The sequence below is a fragment of the Anarrhichthys ocellatus genome, unplaced genomic scaffold (assembly GCF_004355925.1).
Source record: "Anarrhichthys ocellatus isolate YVR2014 unplaced genomic scaffold, GSC_Weel_1.0 scaffold34, whole genome shotgun sequence".
Lineage (NCBI taxonomy): Eukaryota > Metazoa > Chordata > Actinopteri > Perciformes > Anarhichadidae > Anarrhichthys > Anarrhichthys ocellatus.
In genome coordinates this window covers 2371519-2392439 of record NW_022280064.1, presented here as the reverse complement: position 1 = coordinate 2392439, position 20921 = coordinate 2371519, and the positions used below count along the sequence as shown (strand labels likewise).

At 44.6% G+C, this 20921-nt stretch overlaps 2 protein-coding genes across 3 annotated transcripts in view; one reads left to right on the top strand and one right to left on the bottom strand.

The window, feature by feature from the left end:
• The first annotated feature begins 8322 nt into the window (after nt 1-8322).
• gzf1 (GDNF-inducible zinc finger protein 1) lies at nt 8323-18527 on the top strand. Of its 2 annotated transcripts, none has more exons than XM_031866079.1 (9): nt 8323-8494; nt 8655-12764; nt 13332-14353; nt 14575-14758; nt 14895-15064; nt 15358-15452; nt 15600-15767; nt 15897-16054; nt 16228-18527. In XM_031866079.1, exons 3-9 carry the CDS (start codon nt 13344-13346, stop codon nt 16981-16983), a joined length of 2541 nt encoding a protein of 846 aa, XP_031721939.1. In that variant the 5' UTR covers nt 8323-8494; nt 8655-12764; nt 13332-13343; the 3' UTR covers nt 16984-18527. The 2 variants fall into 2 exon arrangements, with proteins under 2 accessions (XP_031721939.1, XP_031721938.1); XM_031866078.1 differs by having other exon boundaries at nt 13329-14353; nt 16228-18526.
• The window catches only part of napbb (N-ethylmaleimide-sensitive factor attachment protein, beta b), a 6995-nt gene continuing 4171 nt past the window's right edge, over nt 18098-20921 (bottom strand). The window contains exons 7-11 of the mRNA XM_031866080.1: nt 20779-20863; nt 20571-20675; nt 20419-20487; nt 20267-20317; nt 18098-19340 (exon numbers count right to left, since the gene is read on the bottom strand). Coding sequence (XP_031721940.1) covers nt 19239-19340; nt 20267-20317; nt 20419-20487; nt 20571-20675; nt 20779-20863 — 412 coding nt within the window. The 3' untranslated portion in view covers nt 18098-19238. The remainder of the gene's footprint in view (nt 19341-20266; nt 20318-20418; nt 20488-20570; nt 20676-20778; nt 20864-20921) is intronic.

Below are 20921 nucleotides of genomic sequence, written 5' to 3'. Positions count from 1 at the left end.
ATATACTGCGAGAACACCCACGCGCACACACTTTTTTTTTCATGCAGGGTGAATCACCAACCTGCCAGTCTTCCTCGGGGTCTCCATCCAGATGACTCATCCCTCATCAAACGGTGGCCCTGTAGAAAAATCATCACAGTCGCATTCACACATCCACTCGCTCTGCCAATAATATAAAACCTGTCAAACACAGACGCTCACGCACGCACGCGTTCACACACAAACACAAAGGGCTTCCCTTTTTTTTCTGTGTGCCTGTCAGGAATTTCTTAACGCATGTAATGCACCGTTGGAGAGGGAAGCCCCTTGCAGATAAATGTGACTGTACGTGTGTGTGTGGGTGCGTGCGTGCGTGTGTGCATTAAGAGAGCGATCACATGCTCCATGTGATGAGTCATACACGGGGCTGGTTTGCCAGGGAGCGGCTGGCTGGTTGGAAGCAGTTAGGCAGGAAACTCATCAGCAATGCATCGCTGAGCATAAGACTCCGGTGAGATTCATCCAAGACTCTCTGACTTCTTGTTAACCGATGTTTGATTTGCAGTTGGCTGCAAAATAGCCGCCTTTACATGTTACATGCTGTTTTGTTGTGGTGGCAGCCCCACACACTTTGCAATCAGTGACTTTAACAGGCAGTTTCACACCTCATTAATTAATTGAATGCATTGGAAGATGGATACAGACGCTTTTGGAGGGAGGCAGTCGCAGGATGGCAAAATTCTGCATGCGTGCCGTCGCCTCCAGGCCTTCTTCATTAGGTCAATGTCACGGAGCCCGTTTCATTCCACAGTCCTATTGTGTCGTGTTTCGTTGTTTTATGAACAGTCGCAAAGATATGAAGTTTAATGGTAAATCCCAACAGAGTTGCTGTATTCTAATATTATGATTAACATCAAGCTTTGAACACAGGCAAAATGAATAGAGCAAAGTCAGAATTTTCAAGGTCAAAATGACAGGTGCATGAAAAAAAATACGCACAGGGAGGAGGGAAGCTTGTCAATTGAAGGTGTTCTGCTGAGATATTCAGATAGCTAAGTTCTTAACAGATTGATTTAAAAGAACAGAATAGTTACCTTGATGAAATGAGACCATTGCTAAGAAGAATTGGGTCAACTTCTTTGCAATTAATCCTTTGCTTCCTGTACAAACGCAGCTTAAGCTGGAAAAAAAGGCCTCGAAACGGCAGATAGTGGACCAAATAAAAGGCAGCTTGAAAAATCGCAGCTAATGTGTTTATCTTTTCAGCATGCAACCATGAAGCAAAGCCGTGGAGGCAAACCAGCAGCACATGTGATTCAGAAGCCAGGATTTACTGGCAATGTGGTATTCATTTTGAGGAATTTGAATGCTTACGATGCGTCCAGTGCAAGACTGAGGCTACTAACGAGGGTCTCACTGACAGAAATGACTTCATGCTAAAGTTAATTCTGCAATGATATATCAATGGGATGCTTTGTATCATAAAACACTGTTTTATCGTCTACATCTCCAGCACCCAGTCACTTCAAGGTCTAACTGTGAGTTTATCCTGTTCTATGAATATACAATATTACACCTATAGAATATTGAAAAATGCTGCTCATACATGAACCATCGCGTATGGATTCTTTGAGGATCATTAACATTGAAAGCACATGATCTATAAGCAAGGAGGAGGAGGAGTGATGCTGAGGGATTGTCATGATTAAAGGCTTTCTCTCTGACACAGGATCCACATCACATGTCTTGAGCATGTTTTTATCTTCCGTCCATAGATCCATATGTGGACCGTAGAATGCAGTTAAGCCATGTGTGGTTAATGCCCGTCTAAAGAGGGGGGAGAGCAACGAAGAAAGGGGGGCATGTCCATCCAAGTTAGGAAAAGATTGACGAGATAAGGAGCCAGATCAAGCTGGCAGGAAAGATAAATTGCTAAGAGACAATCATGTATGTGTGTGTGTGTGTGTGTGTGTGTGTGTGTGTACATGCTTATGTGTGCATGTGTACCAGGCAGGCACATGAAGAGGTGCCATAAAGAGGCTTTGATGAAACAGCTGTAGGCAATGGCAGGAGAACGATGGGACACTGGGTCACTCATCACTTTGTTCTACCTTGCACCTCAGGGTGTGTGTGTGTGTGTGTGTGTGTCCTAAACCGGCCTGAGTAAGCTGAGCTCCTCTTCAACTCAAATAGAAAACACCCGGAGTACCTGAAACATCTTTGGTGAGGACCTGCATCTTGTCTGTCTCACAACCCCTCCACAGATTATCTCCACTTTTCAAAAATTTGGCAATCTCCCCCCCAAAATCAGTCTCTCTCTCTCCTCTCCTTGCCCGGCGCTGAGGGTGCCATCCTGACGATCGACGAGGCCCCAGATTTTGACATCTGGTGGCCTAGATAAGCAGGAAACTCACTGAGCACATCAGCCGATCTGTGAGAATAAAGGGCGACTAAAGCACATAATCTACCTGATATATATATAATGAGGGGAAACAGCCCCCGGATCACAAAGGCGGACGGACACAAACATGACCACTCAGAAATGAGGACCACATGGTGAGGTGCACATCTGTCATGTGATGAAAAACAAATGAGGGCAAAACCTGTGCATCCTGAAGGTCTATGTTGCTGTGTATGCTCTTTGATAGATTTTTAAAAACACAGTTCTGTGCATCTTTGCATCATTTATATTTGTAGTAAGCATGTTTACCTGTGTGCCTCCCATCTAGTGTGTGTCCTTTTGTTCCAGATGCCAAAAAAAAAGATGTGTATGAGTCATAGCTTGGTGGTGTAGTCTATCAGTGATCCGAGTGTTCCTGATGAAGAGCAAATGTGGAGAGACAGACAGACGAGAACCCCGCGGAAACAGTCTGCGACAATGCTGCTGGGTTTCCATGACAACCCGGCTCTGCAAGGATCGCCGGGAACAGAACGTTCTTCCTTAATGAGGCAAACTGGATCATTTTGTCCATCTACCTGTGTACCTAGTCTCTCTCTCTCCCATCCTGGCATCTTTTATCCCTGGTGCACACAGAAGGGGGGTGTATGACTGCAGCTTGTGTATTTACTTTGTGCTACGCTGAGAGGGTAAATTGCTTCTCTGTGCTCTGATGTGAGACTCGCTAGACAAATGTGAAAAAGATTGCCCTCCCTAACTTACTGATTTGCACTGCAGTGGCAAAGTCAAGGTGACCCCCCCCCCCCCCCCCCCCCCCCGCACTTCTTCTGCTGCTGCCTTAAAAACACATGTATTCCCAATGTCACGATGCCACCGTGGCCACGTAATGAAGCGTAATCAAAACTGCCATCTCACGTCGATAGTCTCTAACTACAATGATCTTTTCGTTTGTCGTGATGAGCAAAAGGATGCTCGACAATATACCAAAGTGAACGCAGGACAGGCGTGAAGGCAAATCCGACAGGATGCTTAAAATATCTGCAGCAGTGCAGCAGAGTTCTCATCTCAGTGTTAATCTACGAAGCTCTGAGAGTATTAGTATCTGTGTTGTCAACATCGGGGACAGTCTGTGCTGTGCTGTGGGCACAAACAGTATACAGATGGCTTCTTAAGGGAGGTCAAGCACCTCCTCTAATCTTGTGTCTCTCACAAAGAACCTTCGTCACCGCACTCCATCATGACCACGCATGGCCCTTAAAGGGTATCATCTGTTGTTTAAAAAATAAACCAAATAATAGCAAACTGCCCTCACAATGATTGAACACACAGACTAACCCCCAGGCAACACATTAATCTAAGTTAATTAATGTTTTCTGGCGCTGTTAACAGTTATTTGCATCACGGATGTACAAGGTACAAGGTAGAGTATTACGGCGAAGATGAATGTGCGAATTTAGCTTAAATTGTAATTAAAAATGAAGAATTAGACCATTAAAGATATCGAGATTGGGAGCATTTTCATGTCGACGGCTCCCAACAAAACATTATTTTATTTACCTCAGCCATTTACTGACCATATAGGCTAATTTGCATCTTTAAGACCAATTAAGGAAATATTAAAGGGTCGCTCTATTGATTTTACACATGAATATTATTTAACTCGTCATGAAGAATACAGCTCAGCCTATGAAAACAGTTGGATGATTTCTTCTGTGGATCTGAAGGAGCTTCGTAAAGTCTGAAAAATGTACCACAGTGATGTCATCAGGGTGATCTGGGATTCGGTTTGAGACTACAAATTTACAACGGAAAGCCTGCATCATCGCAGCCTGGTCAGCTTCAAACTATGACATCCTATGTTCCCCTCTAGTGTCATTTTTGAACGTGCACAGTGTCTTCAATATACGCTCGTAAAATAAACATCCGTCTTCATGGGAAGTTTAGGTTTAGGCAACAACGCCGCTTAGCTAGGTTAAGGAAAAGAGTGTTAACTTCACTGACTAAACTACTCGCGCAACTAGCAAGTGACTAATCACGCGATAAACTAATCACGAGATTAACGATTGACGTGACAAAATGTCTATGTTTACTTTTACTTTCCCACAGGACTCGTAGAGCAGTTTCTTGAATGGACTATGTCACATGCAGACACTAAAGGGAGCCTCCATGTGTCGGTGTCAGATGCTGAGGAGCACTGACCAAACTGTAGTATTGGTAGGTGCATTATGGGAATTGTAGGATTTAGCATTTTTTAGCTTGACCCGTACTCCCTTCTAGGGACTACTAATACATTTCAGGATTTTTATGTCAGCGATTTTGACGTTTCCTTTCTTAATGTTGGCTCTCACAAATCCCCCAACTTTATTGAAGTGCAATACCAAACTGCAGCTGTACCCCTTTATCTATAGATGAATCGTGCAAGACTTACATTATTTATTTAAGTGTATATGTCTACATTTTTCAAAGGGTATCATTCGCTGAAACCTGCTTGGGATTGGTACTCCATTAAAATAGTGATGAAAGTTATTGCAATGCAGGGGAGACGTCGAGACTTGGTGCAACATAATTGACACCTGCAAAGCTCAAAACAAGAAGACGAGCAAAGGGAAAACATGAATTGTCCTCAAAGGTTCATGCCACCTCTCAAATCTCAAGTTCCTGAACGCGTCGTCAAGGAAAGTTCAAGTAACATTGACAAAAACATAAAGACAGAAGAGTAAATAAAATGTTTAGTGCGATTGATTTTCTAACCCTTCGTCCCACAAGTAAAGGCATTAACCAATCACGTTGTGCAGAATGGGTAGTGTACAACAATACGTAGTCCAAACCAAGATGGCAGACTTCATTATTCCTTTCAATCCTGACAAAAGCAGCGCAGACCAGATCCACTCCTTCCGTTCTTACCTTTCACAATAAAAGCCCTAAAACTGCGTAACTGTTTACCAGAGGAAAATTCACTCAGAGCGTTTCGCTAAAAGGAAACTCAATAAATAGCTCATAGTAGCTTAGGCTACACAACAATTTAGCTAAGACATCCTATTGACTCTGGGTCAATAGGATGCTGGTAGTTGGTGCTATGCATGGTTGAATATTGAACCTTTTAATGAAAAGTGTTGCAACTGTCACAAATTTGCATTGCTGCCGGTATGAATAGTTTTGATGCAGGCGAGTATTTCGCGTTGTTGTATAGTTTATTAGTCATGCTCCCGGTATGTAAAGGCCTTATGTGAAGAATTTGCTAATCGTAGCTAATACGCTAACATATGTGCAACCTGTAATATGGCCCTTTAAATGTGTGTGCACAACTGTAGTCCAGCTCCGAGGCCTAATGGTGGGAGATGATCTCACCATCATGCCCACGATGAATGCTGGATCATTCAATTATAGAGCAACACAATGAATCATTCTCCTTTTCTCTGACAATCTCCTCCACACTCCACTCATCTGACACCGCCGAACCACAGAAGATGGCCCCCTTATCTTCATAATACGGATAAACACTGACAGTTGTCTGGACGGAAGGCCATTTCAATGGCAGCAGATCAAATGAGAGCTCATTACGGAAAACGTGACACATTGGTGTCTGTAGAGAGGCCCAAAGTCGGGGCATAAAGAGATGGCAGTCCTGCAGAGATGCCTGTGCCCCTGCAGAGCTCCTCACCAGCACAGATGGAATGAAATTAGTGAGCTGGAGCTTCAGTCCTGTGACTTCACTCAGCCAACAGAAAGAGACACTCTCTGCTAACATTTGTCTGTGTGTGTGTGTGTGTGTGTGTGTGTGTGTGTGTGTGTGTGTGTGTGTGTGTGTGTCAGAGAGGGCATTATTTCTATCTTGTCCGCTCACTCCATGTCTATCTCCCTCACACACTGACATAGATGTCTTGTTCCGCAGTAAATGTGTCAGTCATGGGTCTCAGCGCTGGAGCAGCCTGTCAGATCCTCCCCCCCTTCCCCCCATGCTCTTTTTCCTCTCTCGTCTCCATTTTTGGACATTTTCAAAAGGATGTTGAAGGAGAGCGAAGTTCATGACAAAGAGAAAAATGGTGGCTTTTTACGGCAAAGCTGTGTTTCTTGGGATTACCGTGATTTTGTTGCAAGTCAAAAGGGAATAGGTCGGCATTGAAGATCTTGTATTCTCAGAAACTGTACAGCAAACACCTGCCTCATTTCATCACCCAGTACAGGAATTGTATTGCATTGTGTTTTTAAAACAACAGCATAGAAATAATAATTTTCAAAAAACTGTTCAGCCATCTACAGGCCGGCATGGTTTGAGCCAGTTGGCCGTATGGTTGGGCTTCATTTTACGTGTGTATTTTAATGTCTGTGGTCTCCTCCACTTCTGGGAGGCTACCCAAGGAAAATGGACAAATGCAGTCGGGAGAGCACAGACCTTTGGGAGGCAACCCCAGAGTTAATTTAACACTGTGTATTTGACAACCGGTTGCGTGTTTGAAAAACGATCCGTCTCGAGCCGTTGTGTCAACAAGCTGAAACCGAGCAGCGGGGTGCAGTGTTTCTCGAGAACTATTTGGGGTTTATTTTACTGGGCGAGTCGTCAATCGGACACAGCGCTATGGCAATCCCTGTCAAAACTCCTGTCCATGCAAGTGATTGACTCAGCTCAAGGCCAAAAATGAGAGGTTCAGGAAATCCCTCTGTGAAGAGTAAACGTCTGAATGGCTTTTACACAGATCCAAGGTCAGTATTTAGCTCTCTCTATGTCAGTGTTATGCACATGGAGATCCAAAAAAAATACACTTTTAATGGGAAGAAAACTGCCTTACAGCAAGATCCAAAGTTTTGGAGAGTTATTTTCTCATCATCTGTATGACCATGACGGATGCTCATACTCGAGAGATTTGAGGATCAGAGCTTTAATTAGGCAAGACTTTGCGTTCCTCCATCCACCCGCGGACATGAAAGGATGACTGGTTGAACTGGCGTTCTTTCAGGCCCCTGTTATTACGCAAGTGCTAGACCTCTGCCAGGTTGCACAACTCGGAGAATAGGTGAACTCAGGGGGACAGGGCTAACATGGCTGCGGACTCATGGTTAGAGTCTACTGTGACTCCATGGGAAGAGGATCACTTGTTTACTGTCACTGAAACATTTAAGATGGACGACGTCTTCAAGTGATGACAACTTCGGCTCAGAGAACTGTGGCGACTTTGCTTCTTTCTGAATGTTACGTGTTGGGATGGGTTCGGATAGACTGTTGACCCCTGGTGGGAGTGTGTGTGTGGGTGTGTGTGTCGTGTGTGCAGTTACAAGACATACAGACCCGCCTATGCTGATCCCAGCATGTGTTTCCTGTATGGGAATGCTTAGAGTAGTGCGGTGTGCTTACAGTAAGTGTGTGAGTGTGTGTGTGTGTGTGTATGTGTGTGTGTGTGTGTGTGAGCACGAGCGAGACAGAAAGGAAGGGGGAGACAGAAAGAGGGAGCGAGCGAAGGCATATCCGAGGGGATCAAACCTAAACCACAGGATATTTCTGACCTTGAGGGCGAGCGGGTAAAGCAGAGAGGGGGGGAGGGGGAAGAGAGGAGGAAAGGAAAAAAGAGAGGAAAGGAAGGAACAAAGACATGGAGGGAAAGAAAGAGAGGAGCCAAGTCTTTGGAGGGCAGCTGGAAAGCCTCCAGAATCCTCCGCTCAAACCAACCATAAAATTCCAACTGAAGCCACAAAACCAGTATGAGGACAGACGAGGGTGCCTTCTGCCCACAATGGGTGTGCGTGTGTGTCTGCATTGGTGTGTGTCTGTGGTGTGCACACAGTTACTTTTGTGTGTGCATGTGTGTCTGCATTTGTGTGTCTGTGGTGTGCACACAGTTACTTTTGTGTGTGCGCGTGTGTGTGTGTGTGTGTGTGTGTGTGTGTGTGTGTGTGTGTGTGTGCCACATGTGATTAAAGGGTCCGAGCAGAGGAGGCCAGGAGGCAGACGAGTGATGCAATCCGCGGAAGCGAAGGAGAGGACACGAGGGCGGCAGGAAGGAAGGGAGGGAAGAGAGGACGGAGGAATTGTTGCTCCTGAGGATCCAGCTCTCCAGGAATGTGCTGACGGTCATGTCCCACACAGTCTGGGAAGAGGATTGCATTCTGGGAGGCTCTGCGGAGGTGAGACCACCTGTTTCAGTGTGCTACAGATTGCAAAGAGGGTGATGAAACTCACACGTTATAAAGGGATAGACTTTGTGAGTCACCATTGTTAATTTTTCAAACACACAACAATCCTTTTGCACAGCGTGAACCGGTGTCTCTCTCTCTCTCACTGCAGGCTGGAGGCCCAAATCCACCCTCACGCCCGCAGCAGTGGAGATCTATTTCGGTGCGAGCTACACAACGTCCACAAGCACCCACACAGGCTCGGTGGGTAAGGTGATTGGTAAGCCCGAACAAATAGTCTATTTATGAGCATCACAAGAGTGGGCGGTCGTCCTTGAGCTGGTTTCTCTGTGTCTGAAGTGCTAAGTGCTGTATACGGTTACAATAGATAGAACATGCACAAGGACGAGTGAAGGTGGGGAGAGTGGGTGAGGGAGGAAGAGGGGGGCAGAGCGACAGAGCACTGGGAATAGAGATGGTGAGTCAGAGGCCATTTGGAAAGTAATTTCATCTCTGAATGCCGTATATCTTTTCATCAATGAAAGGAAAGTATTTTCCGAACCAGAAGAGAAAGAAAAAAACCAAACTCAGTTTGGTGAAATGGAGCCTGAGGACGGATACCATTCTCACGTTATTCTTGCACTATATTTATTTTCATGGAGGTGGAGTTGTTTGTTACAGTACACTGAAAGTGAAGTGAAGCTTGGAGTCGACAGCACATCTTGGCTGCTCCGCGAGGCAGTGCGAATGTTAGCACGCTAACGTGTTCCAAAAACCCACAATGCTAACATGCTGAGCGTTTACCATTGTCGCCATTTTGTTTAGCATGTTAGCACGGTGACATTTGCTAATCGGTTTTGCAAGTACTTTGTCATAACCTGATGGTGGCGTGAGACAAGAAGTCAGAAAATCACCAACGTCATTCAGATGAATCCTCTGGACAACATCATCATCTGTAACCAAACATGCTAGGGCAGCTGCATTTTTTCATATATTTGGTTGTGTGTGTGACCGTCTGCAATTACTGCAATTTCTCATCAACCAAAGAGAATTTCCACATTATGGTCCTAGGATTATGCTGCAATTTTTTGTGAATCATTGGTTTTTCTCTTATATCCTCATGTCACATTGAGGTTTTAGGGGTTCCAGTGGTATTCTGGACTGACTCAATGTGGTGTGGCATCCGGCCAAAGCGGAAAAGAGAAAAGGGGAAAGAAGAGTTAGGTTGAAGTGTTAGGAGAGACTACCAGAGACCAGTGCTGTGTGTATCCTGGCACGGCAACCTTGGCCTTGACAGGACAGCACAAACATGTACAATATTTGACTGCTGTCCAATTTCTACATCACATAAACATGGGTGGAGATTCATGTCCATTAACCAGAACAACTAAAACCACTCTCCAAATCTGCATAAAATCAATAAAGTGCATCCTAGTGTCAACGTAGGAACATGCCATTGATAAAAAAAACAACAACAGTGCAGATTCCTGTTGAAAGAATTAAGAGCAACTAAATTCATGAAAGATGTTCATGACCACGTTCACTGACTGGAGGGGAAGAGAAAGACACCACAGAATACTGAGTTGGACTGGTTTGTGATCGGTCTGGCATCAGCTCTGAGGTTCTATGTGCGAGCACAAAGGGAATGCTGCGGTTATTCTTGGACCGCCACTGTCTGCTCTTCCATGTACTGTGATGTTGTAGTGTTTACCATCACTGGTTCTGTTCATCTGCTGGGATTATGAGTCAGCCCTCTTGAGGAGCCGTGAAGAGGTCACGCAAGGACACCGACTGACTAACCTGCCCCTCGCTGCATCCAAATTACAGTGTTTGTGCGACTCCAGCACACAAACCGAGCCTGGACACAACCGTCGCCACAAAACTCTTGTTTTCTTTGCCGTGTGTGTGCGTGTGTGTGCTCTGTAGCCTCAAATTAAAACCGGCCTTGGGTTTAGAGTTTAACTTTTCCTCTCACACAGTGCAAGGTTTTGTCATGTTGTTTGTGCGCTGTGGAACGTCAGCACGGGTATTTTCGGTCGTGTGGAGGAGTCTACCCATAGCACAGCAAACAGGGCAGAATGTTATGTTTGCTGAGGGCATCACCTTTTCAGCTGAGCATTTGAGTTTCTTCTTCTTCGCTGACAACGTGATGATGTATCCACGGGAATTGAATTTGTTACCAGACAACCTGGCTATCAAGCGCGCCATGTACTGGCATCATCTCGACTGCAGTCGACTTCGAGATCCACGTTCATTCTCCCCGGCTGAACTTCTGAAAAACACGAAATGCCCCGCAGTCATTTTGAAAAGTCAACCAACCAGTATCACCGCTGAAAGTAGATTAAAACAGGCATGTTTCTGAAATGACTTTGACCTTTTGTTATTTCAGTGATGCAGCATACGTTCATCCCCTTGATTACACATGTCAGCCGGGGATGACATGTCGCAACCTCACATCTGTTTCTCTGCCATATCTTCACTCTGACAAAGCATCATGTGACAACACAAACCACGACTGGGGTTTAATATTTGCCATTGACATTAGTCAGAGCCAGACCCCGCTGAACTTTTTATATGTCACGGTACAGTATGCGGTGAGGGAACATTTTAAATTTGACCCAAGGAGGTCATAACTGCAATGATGAATGAAGCTTTTTATCATTTTGGTAAAGCAGTTTCTATGAGCCAACTTTTATAGAGTCCTTTATTCAGAAATGAAAAAAAAACTTCTGCACTACTGTGTCTAAAGTGAAAAATGTTTTCCTTCCTCTAACTTCAGTCATATCAGAAGTTATATTAATGGCAACATACTGAGAATCAATTTGTATGACTTGTCTCATTAATTTGCATATAGTAATCCAGTATTCCATTAAACTCTAGGCTTATTTGCATGGTAATAATTTACATCATATTAATATCTATGCAAATACTTGATGATTCCTATGAGCATACAAGTTACAGATCATTACATCTGCAGATGTTGTGTCTTTGATATCAAGATCAACCAGGAAGGACCGGTTTTATGAAAAGGGTTATCTTTAAAATATGGTATTGTTTGTGTGTGCATGTGTGCATGTGTGTGTGTGTGTGTGTGTGTGTGTGTGTGGCAGAGGAGCACTGTATTGAAAGCCAGGCGAACACAGTGTTCCAGGTCAGAGCTGAAGTCTGCACAGCTTTCGGCCCAGAGAGCAGCATGAGTCACCGGAACAGAGCAGAGTGCTAGCTTGCAGAATTCATTAAGACAAATGTAAGGTATATGGATTTCCTCTGAAAGGAAAAAAAAAAAGGAAAAAGAAACCTTGGCAGCCGCAGAACAGCACCCCAGTGAATCCTCAAGTAGCTTTCCACACACCTTTGGAATGACAGCATGCTTTTTGAAACTATGTTGATGATTTATGCTGGTCTGAATGTAAATGAATTAGCTTAAATCCTTCACCGTGTTGGCCTATTTTTCTTTAAAATATTTTTGGAACCACTCTGATACAACTACAACAGACCTTACTACATACAATAGGTAGTTACTAAAGCAGCTGGTTTCATACATAATGAGTACCAGCTGGAATGAGAGTAGAAAATGATCATGCTGGAAAAAATGCAAATATGGGTGTTAAAGATGCATGTTAATCTGTTTTTTAAATCACCACTAGCTGTTTACATGTTAATCCCTCTGTACAATGGCGCCCCCTTGCGGTGGCGAGGCAGACATAAACACTAGTGCTAGAGTTACGGTAACGCCATTACATTAGAAAACCACGATTTAAATTTAAAAAATAATGCAAAGGTGGCTATATACATGTACCCTGTTTAACATGTTCACAATACAACTTTAGGTGCTTCCTTTGAGCTTGATAAAGGAGGTGAAACTGAGTTTTTTCTTGAAATAAAATCCTAATTACATCATTACGTGTCACGATAGACGTGCAAGCCATTATTGCTCAACGGTTAAATAACGGTTGGTGGAACTGATAGTATTGTGGAAATAAATTAGGCAAAATCAAGTGCTAGCTAGTTAAACTAGCTTCACCGTAAAGACTCAAACGTTTACTTTATTATCAAAGGCACTATTTTAACAGGGGATACCGTTTTTAAACTAAAACTAAACTGACCCAGGACCAGCAATTGTGTTTTACTTTAGACGTGACCAAAAACAGAGGACTGACACCGAGTCAGTCACTTCGGCACCGGATGTCGCCGAGTGCCGTTTTTCGGGAGTGATTTCTACAGGAAATACCTTCCGCTGTGGAGAGCATTTGTGAAGGGCTGCCATTTTACCGACCTTACGGTAAGAAAAACCTGCTTCGTGTTGTTGCGTAGCTAGCTAGTTTAGTAAGCCGGCTAGCTTAGTGAGCTCTGCGTGCTGTACGTTGAACTTGTATAATTGCATATCCACCCACGTTAGTTTCGTGTTGACAGCTGACGTTAGCTAACCTAGCTTGTTTACCCTTGTGCTACTGTTAGCAATATCACAGCCTAGCACTGAGCATTATTAATGTAAAAGCACAAAAACATCACTTTAGATAGTGAGGGGGGGTTGAGGTTTTTCACCTGTACCTTATGCCAGAGAGGCGAATTATTTTAACGAATTGGAGTTAGCTTCACTTTTTACATTTGAGCAAGGCAATTGACTTCTAAGCAGGTGTTATAGATCTATAACAGTTATGCAACGTCCACTGCTCTAAAAGTAGCCCCAGTGATGATGATACATGAAACCTACAAACTGGGGCTTCTTCAAAATATAGGTTGTGATTAAAACCTTTGAGAAAGGATGTACATGTGTTTTGTTTAAATGTGTTGAAAACTAGTTAGTGGACCATTAAAAGCCCCCCCGACCCCCTTGTTTTCCCAGCAGCACAAATGAATTATGGAGGTCAAAGTGGTCCAGCTCACCTCTAAGTCCCACCATGAAAACATCCTGTCCTCCCTGCACCAGCTGAGGCTGCAGGGACAGCTAAACGATGTAACCGTGCAGGTAGACTACCAGGGAGATATGAAGGAGTTTCAGGCCCATCAGTTGATGCTCGCAGCATCCAGCGGCTACTTCAAGAAGATCCTGCTCTCTGAGGATGCTACCCGAGACAAAGTGTTGCTCTCCAATATGCACTCCAGTGACTTCTCCAAGTTTTTGGAATTTGTGTACACCGGTAAAGTCGAAGTGGTCAGAGACAAGGTTGGCGACGTTCAAGCACTCGCACAACTTTTGGACTGTGAGGATCTGTCGGAGGTTTGTGCTGAGGCCATGAGTGCTGGAATCCTACCAAAGACTACAAAGAAAAAATGTGCACCAAAAGTTGCAAGTGAAGGTGAAAAAAGGACCCGAGGGAAGAAGCAGCCCAAAAACGTAGGTCTTAAGCGGCGGCTCTCTCCACAGAGCTCTGAGAAAGAAGTAATTCCCAAAAAATTAAAGGCAAAGAGCGCAGCGAAGGATGAAAAACGACAAGGACGAACCCTAAAACCGAGGGTGGCTGGCCGTAAAGTCCTTCAGAGGCGTTTGAATACTAAAAGAGAGGCTAACCATTGCAATGAAAACCAAGTCACCAATGAAGACACAGACGAGACGGAGGACAGGACTGACACGGAGGCTCTGGCAGAGAAAAGACACGTGTCTTCATTTGCAGTGCCAGTCTCTGATGTGGATGATTGGGAATGTGAGGACGATGTGCAGAGTAGTGATGCCGAAGACTCCTTATTTTTATCTCTGGGGGAGGAAGAGGAAGAGGAGGAGGAGGAGGAGGAGCAGGATGACGACGACGACGACGACGACAATGAGGGACAGTCCAAGAAGACACCAAAAAGTACCTCCAAGGCCCAGTTCCAGTGTAACAAGTGCCAAAGGACCTTCCACTATGAGAGAAGCTACTTGAAGCACATCAGGTAGGACATGTACGTGCTCGGACAGGGCTTAATTTATTGAGTGATAGCATAGACAACCTAAAGTTCCTGAGCTAAATCTTGTATTCCAGGCATTGGCCATGCATTGTTTCGGGCAAATTCTCCTCTAAAGCTTGAGCTATCAATGACTCCTATCAATAAACCAAAGAAAGGGCCGTTTGTCCTCTGATACTGCTGTAACCTGTCACCGCTCTCTTCACCAGTACGTACCACGGAGTGAAAGCGGACATCATCTACCGCTGTGAGACCTGCCAGCAGACCTTCGCTAACCGCAGCAATCTGAAGATCCATGAAAAGCACGTCCACAGCAGCGAGAGGCTGTTTGCCTGCGAAATCTGTGCAAAGACCTTCAAACGAAAGAAGGATGTTGTCCGCCATCAAAGACAGGTGAAGATTAAGTAAATTCCACAAACTTTACTATATCTAGAAGTCATGTGCAGTATTACTGTTACAGTGATGATAACTTACAAAGAGTCACATTTGTCTGCTTGTTTTCCCCCCGATTTGCTCATTTCTGTCTCAGGTGCATGAACGCAACAACCTGCGACACGTCTGCCCCGACTGTGGAAAGGCGCTCAGCTCCAAAACCGCCCTGTTGTTGCACGAGAGGACACACACGGGTGCGAAGCCTTTCGAGTGCACCGACTGCGCGGCCAGATTTTCCCAGAACTCTGCCCTGAAGATGCACCGCAGGTACGGAGCTCAGTGAAGATGGCTCGGTCACAACTACGGTGAACCGGAGTGGGAGGTTTGCTAAAGACGGGCGGGATCAGTACTGAATAGGTGACAGGTTTTAATTTGTGGGTAAGCGAGGAAGAATGTAAGTTTAGCCTCCTTTTGACAAACACCTTTGACATTGCCAGAGAAACTCCAGTTAGATGTTCCCTTTGGTTCCTGTCCGTTTAATCCTCATATCTAGAAGGAACATACTAATAACATGTGTATATGTGTACAATAGATGAACTTGTCTGTTTTACTATGTGTAGGACTCACACAGGAGAGAAGCCATTTGCATGTGACGAGTGCGAAGCCCGCTTCACTCAGAAGCACATGTTGGCCTATCATAAGCGCTCACACACAGGTAAGGGTGCTATCATTTCAAAACCATTTGGATGTCCTCATCATCTTACGTTTTGACTGGAGACTTTAACGGGTTAAAAGGGTTTTATAAGTCTCTCTGTACACACCAGACCAAAGCTGAAAAGATATATTTTTTTGCTCCTTTTAGGTGAGAGGCCCTTCATGTGTGAGGCCTGCGGGAAAAGCTTTGCATCTAAAGAATACCTGAGGCACCACTCAAACATCCACACCGGGTCCAAGCCATACAAGTGCGAGCAGTGTGGCCGAGGCTTCGCTCAGAGGAATTCCCTCCACCAGCATTTAAAGACACACACGGGTAATTGTTGACACATGAGTTCTTGTTAATGTGGAGTCGTAGCTGACAAAACCAGTTTGTTGTTGCCCTTCTCTTGCTGTTCTCCGTCTACGCGCCGTGTGTGATTGCCCCCTCTCCGTTGATTGACAGGCGAGCGTCCGTACAGCTGTAAAGACTGCGACAAGCACTTCACCCAGCTCAACGCCCTGCAGAGGCACCAGCGCATTCACACGGGAGAGAAGCCATACATGTGTGGTCTCTGTAGACGCACCTTTACAGACAAGTCCACCCTCCGCAGGCACACTATGGTGAGCAGTGCTTCTCTAACTATCAGATAGGGTGTTTGACGACAGCAAAGAGTAAGTTAACCAGATGAAATAGGGGATATTGTTCAGGGCATCACCTGATATGTTGTGTTGAAAGTGCTTTGACCCACCAGACTGCAGTGAAAGTGACATGAGCTCTTTTTTTAAACACTCAGATTCATGACTCAGATGCTCCCTGGAAAACCTACCTTGTGGTGCTGGAGGGAAATGTGGAAGACAAGAAACCCAAAACTCCAACTAAGGGAAAGACAGAAAAAGCACGAGGGAGGGAGAGAAAGAGCACGGCTAGAAGAAGTGCCACTGGTACTGCTGCTGGTACTGCTGACGGGCCTGATAAAACCCACACTAACTCCTTGGTGCAGTCTGAACCAGTCACCCTACCTTCTGAATGGACCAGTCAGGGGGCCATTGCTCTGGTCAGCCACGGCGCCCTCAGCGGGATCACCGTCTACCACACTGAGATGCCACTCGGGACCCAGATCCAGCCCATCGTGACCACCGACAGCACCGGGGCCAGCGTCATCTCCTTGGATGGATCGGCCATCCCCGTCCCCTTCTCGATACCGGTGTCCTTGGCTCACACTATCCCCTTGTGCTCCGAAGGTTCCTCCACCTCGCTCTCTTTACCCACTCTCTCTCTTCCTGTTTCCGACGGCAAGTTGTCGTCGGTCTCCGAGATCCAAATCGTTTCCACGTCGTCCGTCCTGGAAGCCGCTGCCTCACAGACCATTTTGGCTCTAGTTGCAGAGACTAAGACAGCTTCTGTTCTGCAGCCGGATATTCAGACTGTGATTGTCGGCGACGAGGTTTGTGGAACAGAACGAACAGCTGCCGTCCCAAGTGATGGAGAGCAGAGGACAGCAGATGATTTAGGCGAGCCTAAAGGGGCCTCAGCTCGAGATGCGGCGTAGAAAATGCATGTGAACAGAGATAATTTAATCTGAGTTTGGATTTAAAATCCTATTTCAACGCAGCTCTTCATGTTATATATACTTTGGCATTAGCAGTGTGTGTGAATGTGTGGTCTGACCACGTGGTGTTTCATCAGTACTATGATCAAAAGTCCAGTATTTCTCACACTCTTTTGGAACGGGAAGGTGTGCATTAAAAATCCATGCATTATTTTTGTTTTATGTGATAAAACTAAAATATGATTACGGTATTGGTGTGATTCATTTTCTTCAAATTCATAGGGTGAAATGTGGCACACATCATAGTGAACACAAATGTTATTTTACCAATCTCACTAATAGCAGACATCTGTTCCCCTCAGAATAAGTGTTGCAGGAGCTCCATGTTCAGTAGGATGCTCTGGGAACTTTTGGCAGCTGCACCTCAGTGGATCTTCAAGCACCTTTCACTACACCTTTGGAATAATACCGGCATACTCTTTGCAACTCTGGATGTAAATGAAGTTGTGTAAATCCTTAAAAGATTCTTACACCATCTGTCTTTGGGAACCATATCCAAAATCTTAATTAGTTACCATCAAACAAATGCACACTTGCTGAGAGTGAAGGGTGATGCTACTCCGGTCAATAGCGGCGTGAGAGCGCGAGAGGAAATGCTCACTAAACATAATGTCGACATTAGATCACTTGTGTAAGGACATGGTCACAGAGTAGACGGAGGGATTTATCTGATTGATCCAAACCATGTCCTCCAATCAAACGCTCATGTTTAAGTGTCGGGTTGCTGTGTGACAGGGAGGCAGATTTACAGCAGCGAATGAAAGATCAATACAACTAATATTGTATCTATTAGTAATACATTCACCTTCAAATACATTTAAAACTTAAAATACTAATTATTGAAGTAGTCACTTTCTTACCCATCTCATTTTCCACTCCTACAATAAGAGACAAACACGTGACAAGCTAAATATTGAGGTTTTTGTACCCATTTTTTTTACCAATCAGACTCAAAGTAAGAAGTCCCTCACGACATTCTGGTGAAGATAGTAAAAGCTTATTAAATATAACATTGCTGTTTGATAGGTACGGTCAAAGGCAGGAGAGCAGAGCCGGGAATATAATATCTTTATTATTGTCCATTCGCACTAGCATACAGATCATATCCACTGTCATTCCATCAGGAAGAAGCTGGATACGCAGGGTGACGGACCCTTTAGTAAAAACTTTGGTCTGGCTCACACTAGTGAATGTAACAACGCTAATCTATACACAATGACATGCTTAGCGACTGGCCATTAGGAAGGCGTACTGCAGTAGTTAAACCTTCAATGATACGTTCACGACACGGCACGAGATGAGTGACTAATGATGCCCGTTACCCCAAGATCACTGCCCTGGAAATAAGCAGCACAGGTTTCCATGTCAGTGCTTTTCACTCAAAAATACTCCCTCACAGGCAAACTATAAATCACACCTTACAGGCTCACACATTCAAAGTATTATTACATCAATGAATCCTAAAGTGAGTGTAAGTTTGAATGCGTGTGTGTGTGTGTGTGTGTGAGGGATACACATGTTTAACAGTCTACACTTGGTGCATATCTTTGCCCTTCTTCCAGAAGAGTCTCTCCCCACCGGTGATCAGATGGAAACTTAAACCTTCCTGCGTGGCTGTAATGACTTGAGCTCTAAGAACAATCATGATGTGGACTTGAGCCCTTCCCTCCTACTCCGACTAACAGCAAAACAAATACAAAGGTACATTCTTGAAATCCATACACACCATGATGCTCTGATGTAGAACAGACTGAAACATTTAAATAAAACGGGTTAAATGTCTATTAAACTAGATTTAAAAAATAAAAACACCTAACTGCATCCGACTAAGGAAAACAATAATTGTACAAAACATGCAGTGCTTGTTGTCGATACTAACATCGGCTCTGAAATCCCCCAGGACAGACTTCAGCAGAAGAAGGTATGCAGCAATCCTCCAGACAGAGGTGAGGGCGAGAGGATTCACATTCTGACTAGATTCAGATATGCTCGTAAGGAAAGCAAAGATAGTACTCTGACAGTATAGCAGTGAGCAGTGGAATATTCAAAGTCATCAGCAGACACTCATCTCCAGATGCTATACACAGTGAGCTGAGTGTGTGTGTGTGTGTGTGTGTGTGTGTGTGTGTGTGTGTGTGTGTAAGCATGCGTGATGGGTTTGTCCCTCCATGCTGTGTTTGTGACCCTGCGATCTTTCATTTTAAATCCCCTTCATCGCCCTGGATGGTCTTCTTGATGCGCAGCAGGAGGGCCGTGTGCCACTGGTCCAGACGTGAGATCGAGTCGAACTCCTTCACCTGCAGGTGGACAAAAGGACACGGAGATAAGCTCTTTTTTCTTCCCACACAAATTAGCTTTACGATTGGAAGTTTCTGCCCACTTATCTGAATTTAAAGATTCATTATTACTGTATTTATCCCGAGGGAAGCGTGGACATGAAGGCTGCCACATAAATAGAATCCATAGAATTATAGAGCAGTAACAGACATCAAATGCGACCGTAAAGTGCATTAAAATACGTCATGAGTTTAGGAGATTTGCTGTTAGAGGGATGAAAGAGTTTTTATTTCTATTCGGGCATCTTCTCCTGTATTTAAATTGAACCTGAAGTTGGTATTCTGAACACAGGACAAGGGAGGGGTTGGCAGTCATTTAATTTAAGTCTTAAATATCATTTGGAGGGAGGGATGCTCCCTCACCACCATCGCTGTTAGTGATTTTAATTTATATATTAGCAAACGAAGCTGAGATTGATCAAATAACATCACTACCATCTGTAATGATGTTATTTGAAACAAGATAAAGTCAATGTTGGGTCTTGAATTCATTACACATTACTGGATAATTTCTGATTAAATTACACAACATGACGATCCGTTAATTTTCTACCAGCAGCACTGAATTTCATTAAACTAACACCTGTTAAAAGCCACACATTTCAAACCTCTGGCATGGAAATCGCTCTGTGTGTAACACACCGTCGATGAGGACTCTTCACTCTCTGACTTTGGAAAGTCTTTCAGGAGCTCAGCTAAATACGGATGCACTCCATCCGTCTGCACCAGTTCCATATAAACACAGCGTCCTGGGAGACTGAGCGGATACCTGAGATCCAGCTTTCAACTGTCTTCAACACACGAGGGATCCAACGAAACTACAGGAGCTGAAGCCGAGGGACTTCCTGTGCCCATTTAAAAACTTTCTTAAGGTACACAAGACTTACTGCCTCTGTGAAAGCTTCGCTGTTCTGTTCCTCATGAGCATCAAGAAGTTTCTGTTAAGACAAAAAGTAGGTTACTCATAGAGCAGATTAAAAGGGGGGGGGGGGGGGAAAGTAAGCCATCAGATTCCTCAGAGTTTTTAGCGTTGAGTTACCTTCAACAGTTTGCATTCTCGAGAGTCTGAGAAAGCCGGGAACATCTCCTCATATTTTTCAATAGCAATCTGTGGAGACACAGCGTGTTAAACTCCTAACACGACTCCCTGTCCCAAAGCCAGACACTGAACCACGAAAGGTATGAACTCGCCTTAGCGTTGAGCTCGTCCACGATGAAGTGACACAGGGAGGCTTTGAAGAAATACTCTTTGGCGCTGTATTTCAGCAACGGGTTGTCCATCGTGTTGGATCCAACCTGGATACATCCACGTCGTTAAAAAAAAGAACCGTATTAGAAATGTCAGCATCGCCGCGATGACTGAGAAAGTGCAAGCATGACAAATACAAGTAGCGCACACCTGCTCGTAGATCTCAATAGCCCTGTGGTACTGCTCCAACTGAGCACAGTAAGCCCCCACCTTCAGCAGACACTTGTTAGCAGAGCTGAGGACAAAATGCACAACACAAAAGTTACACAACTCATTTAATACAACACAGACTA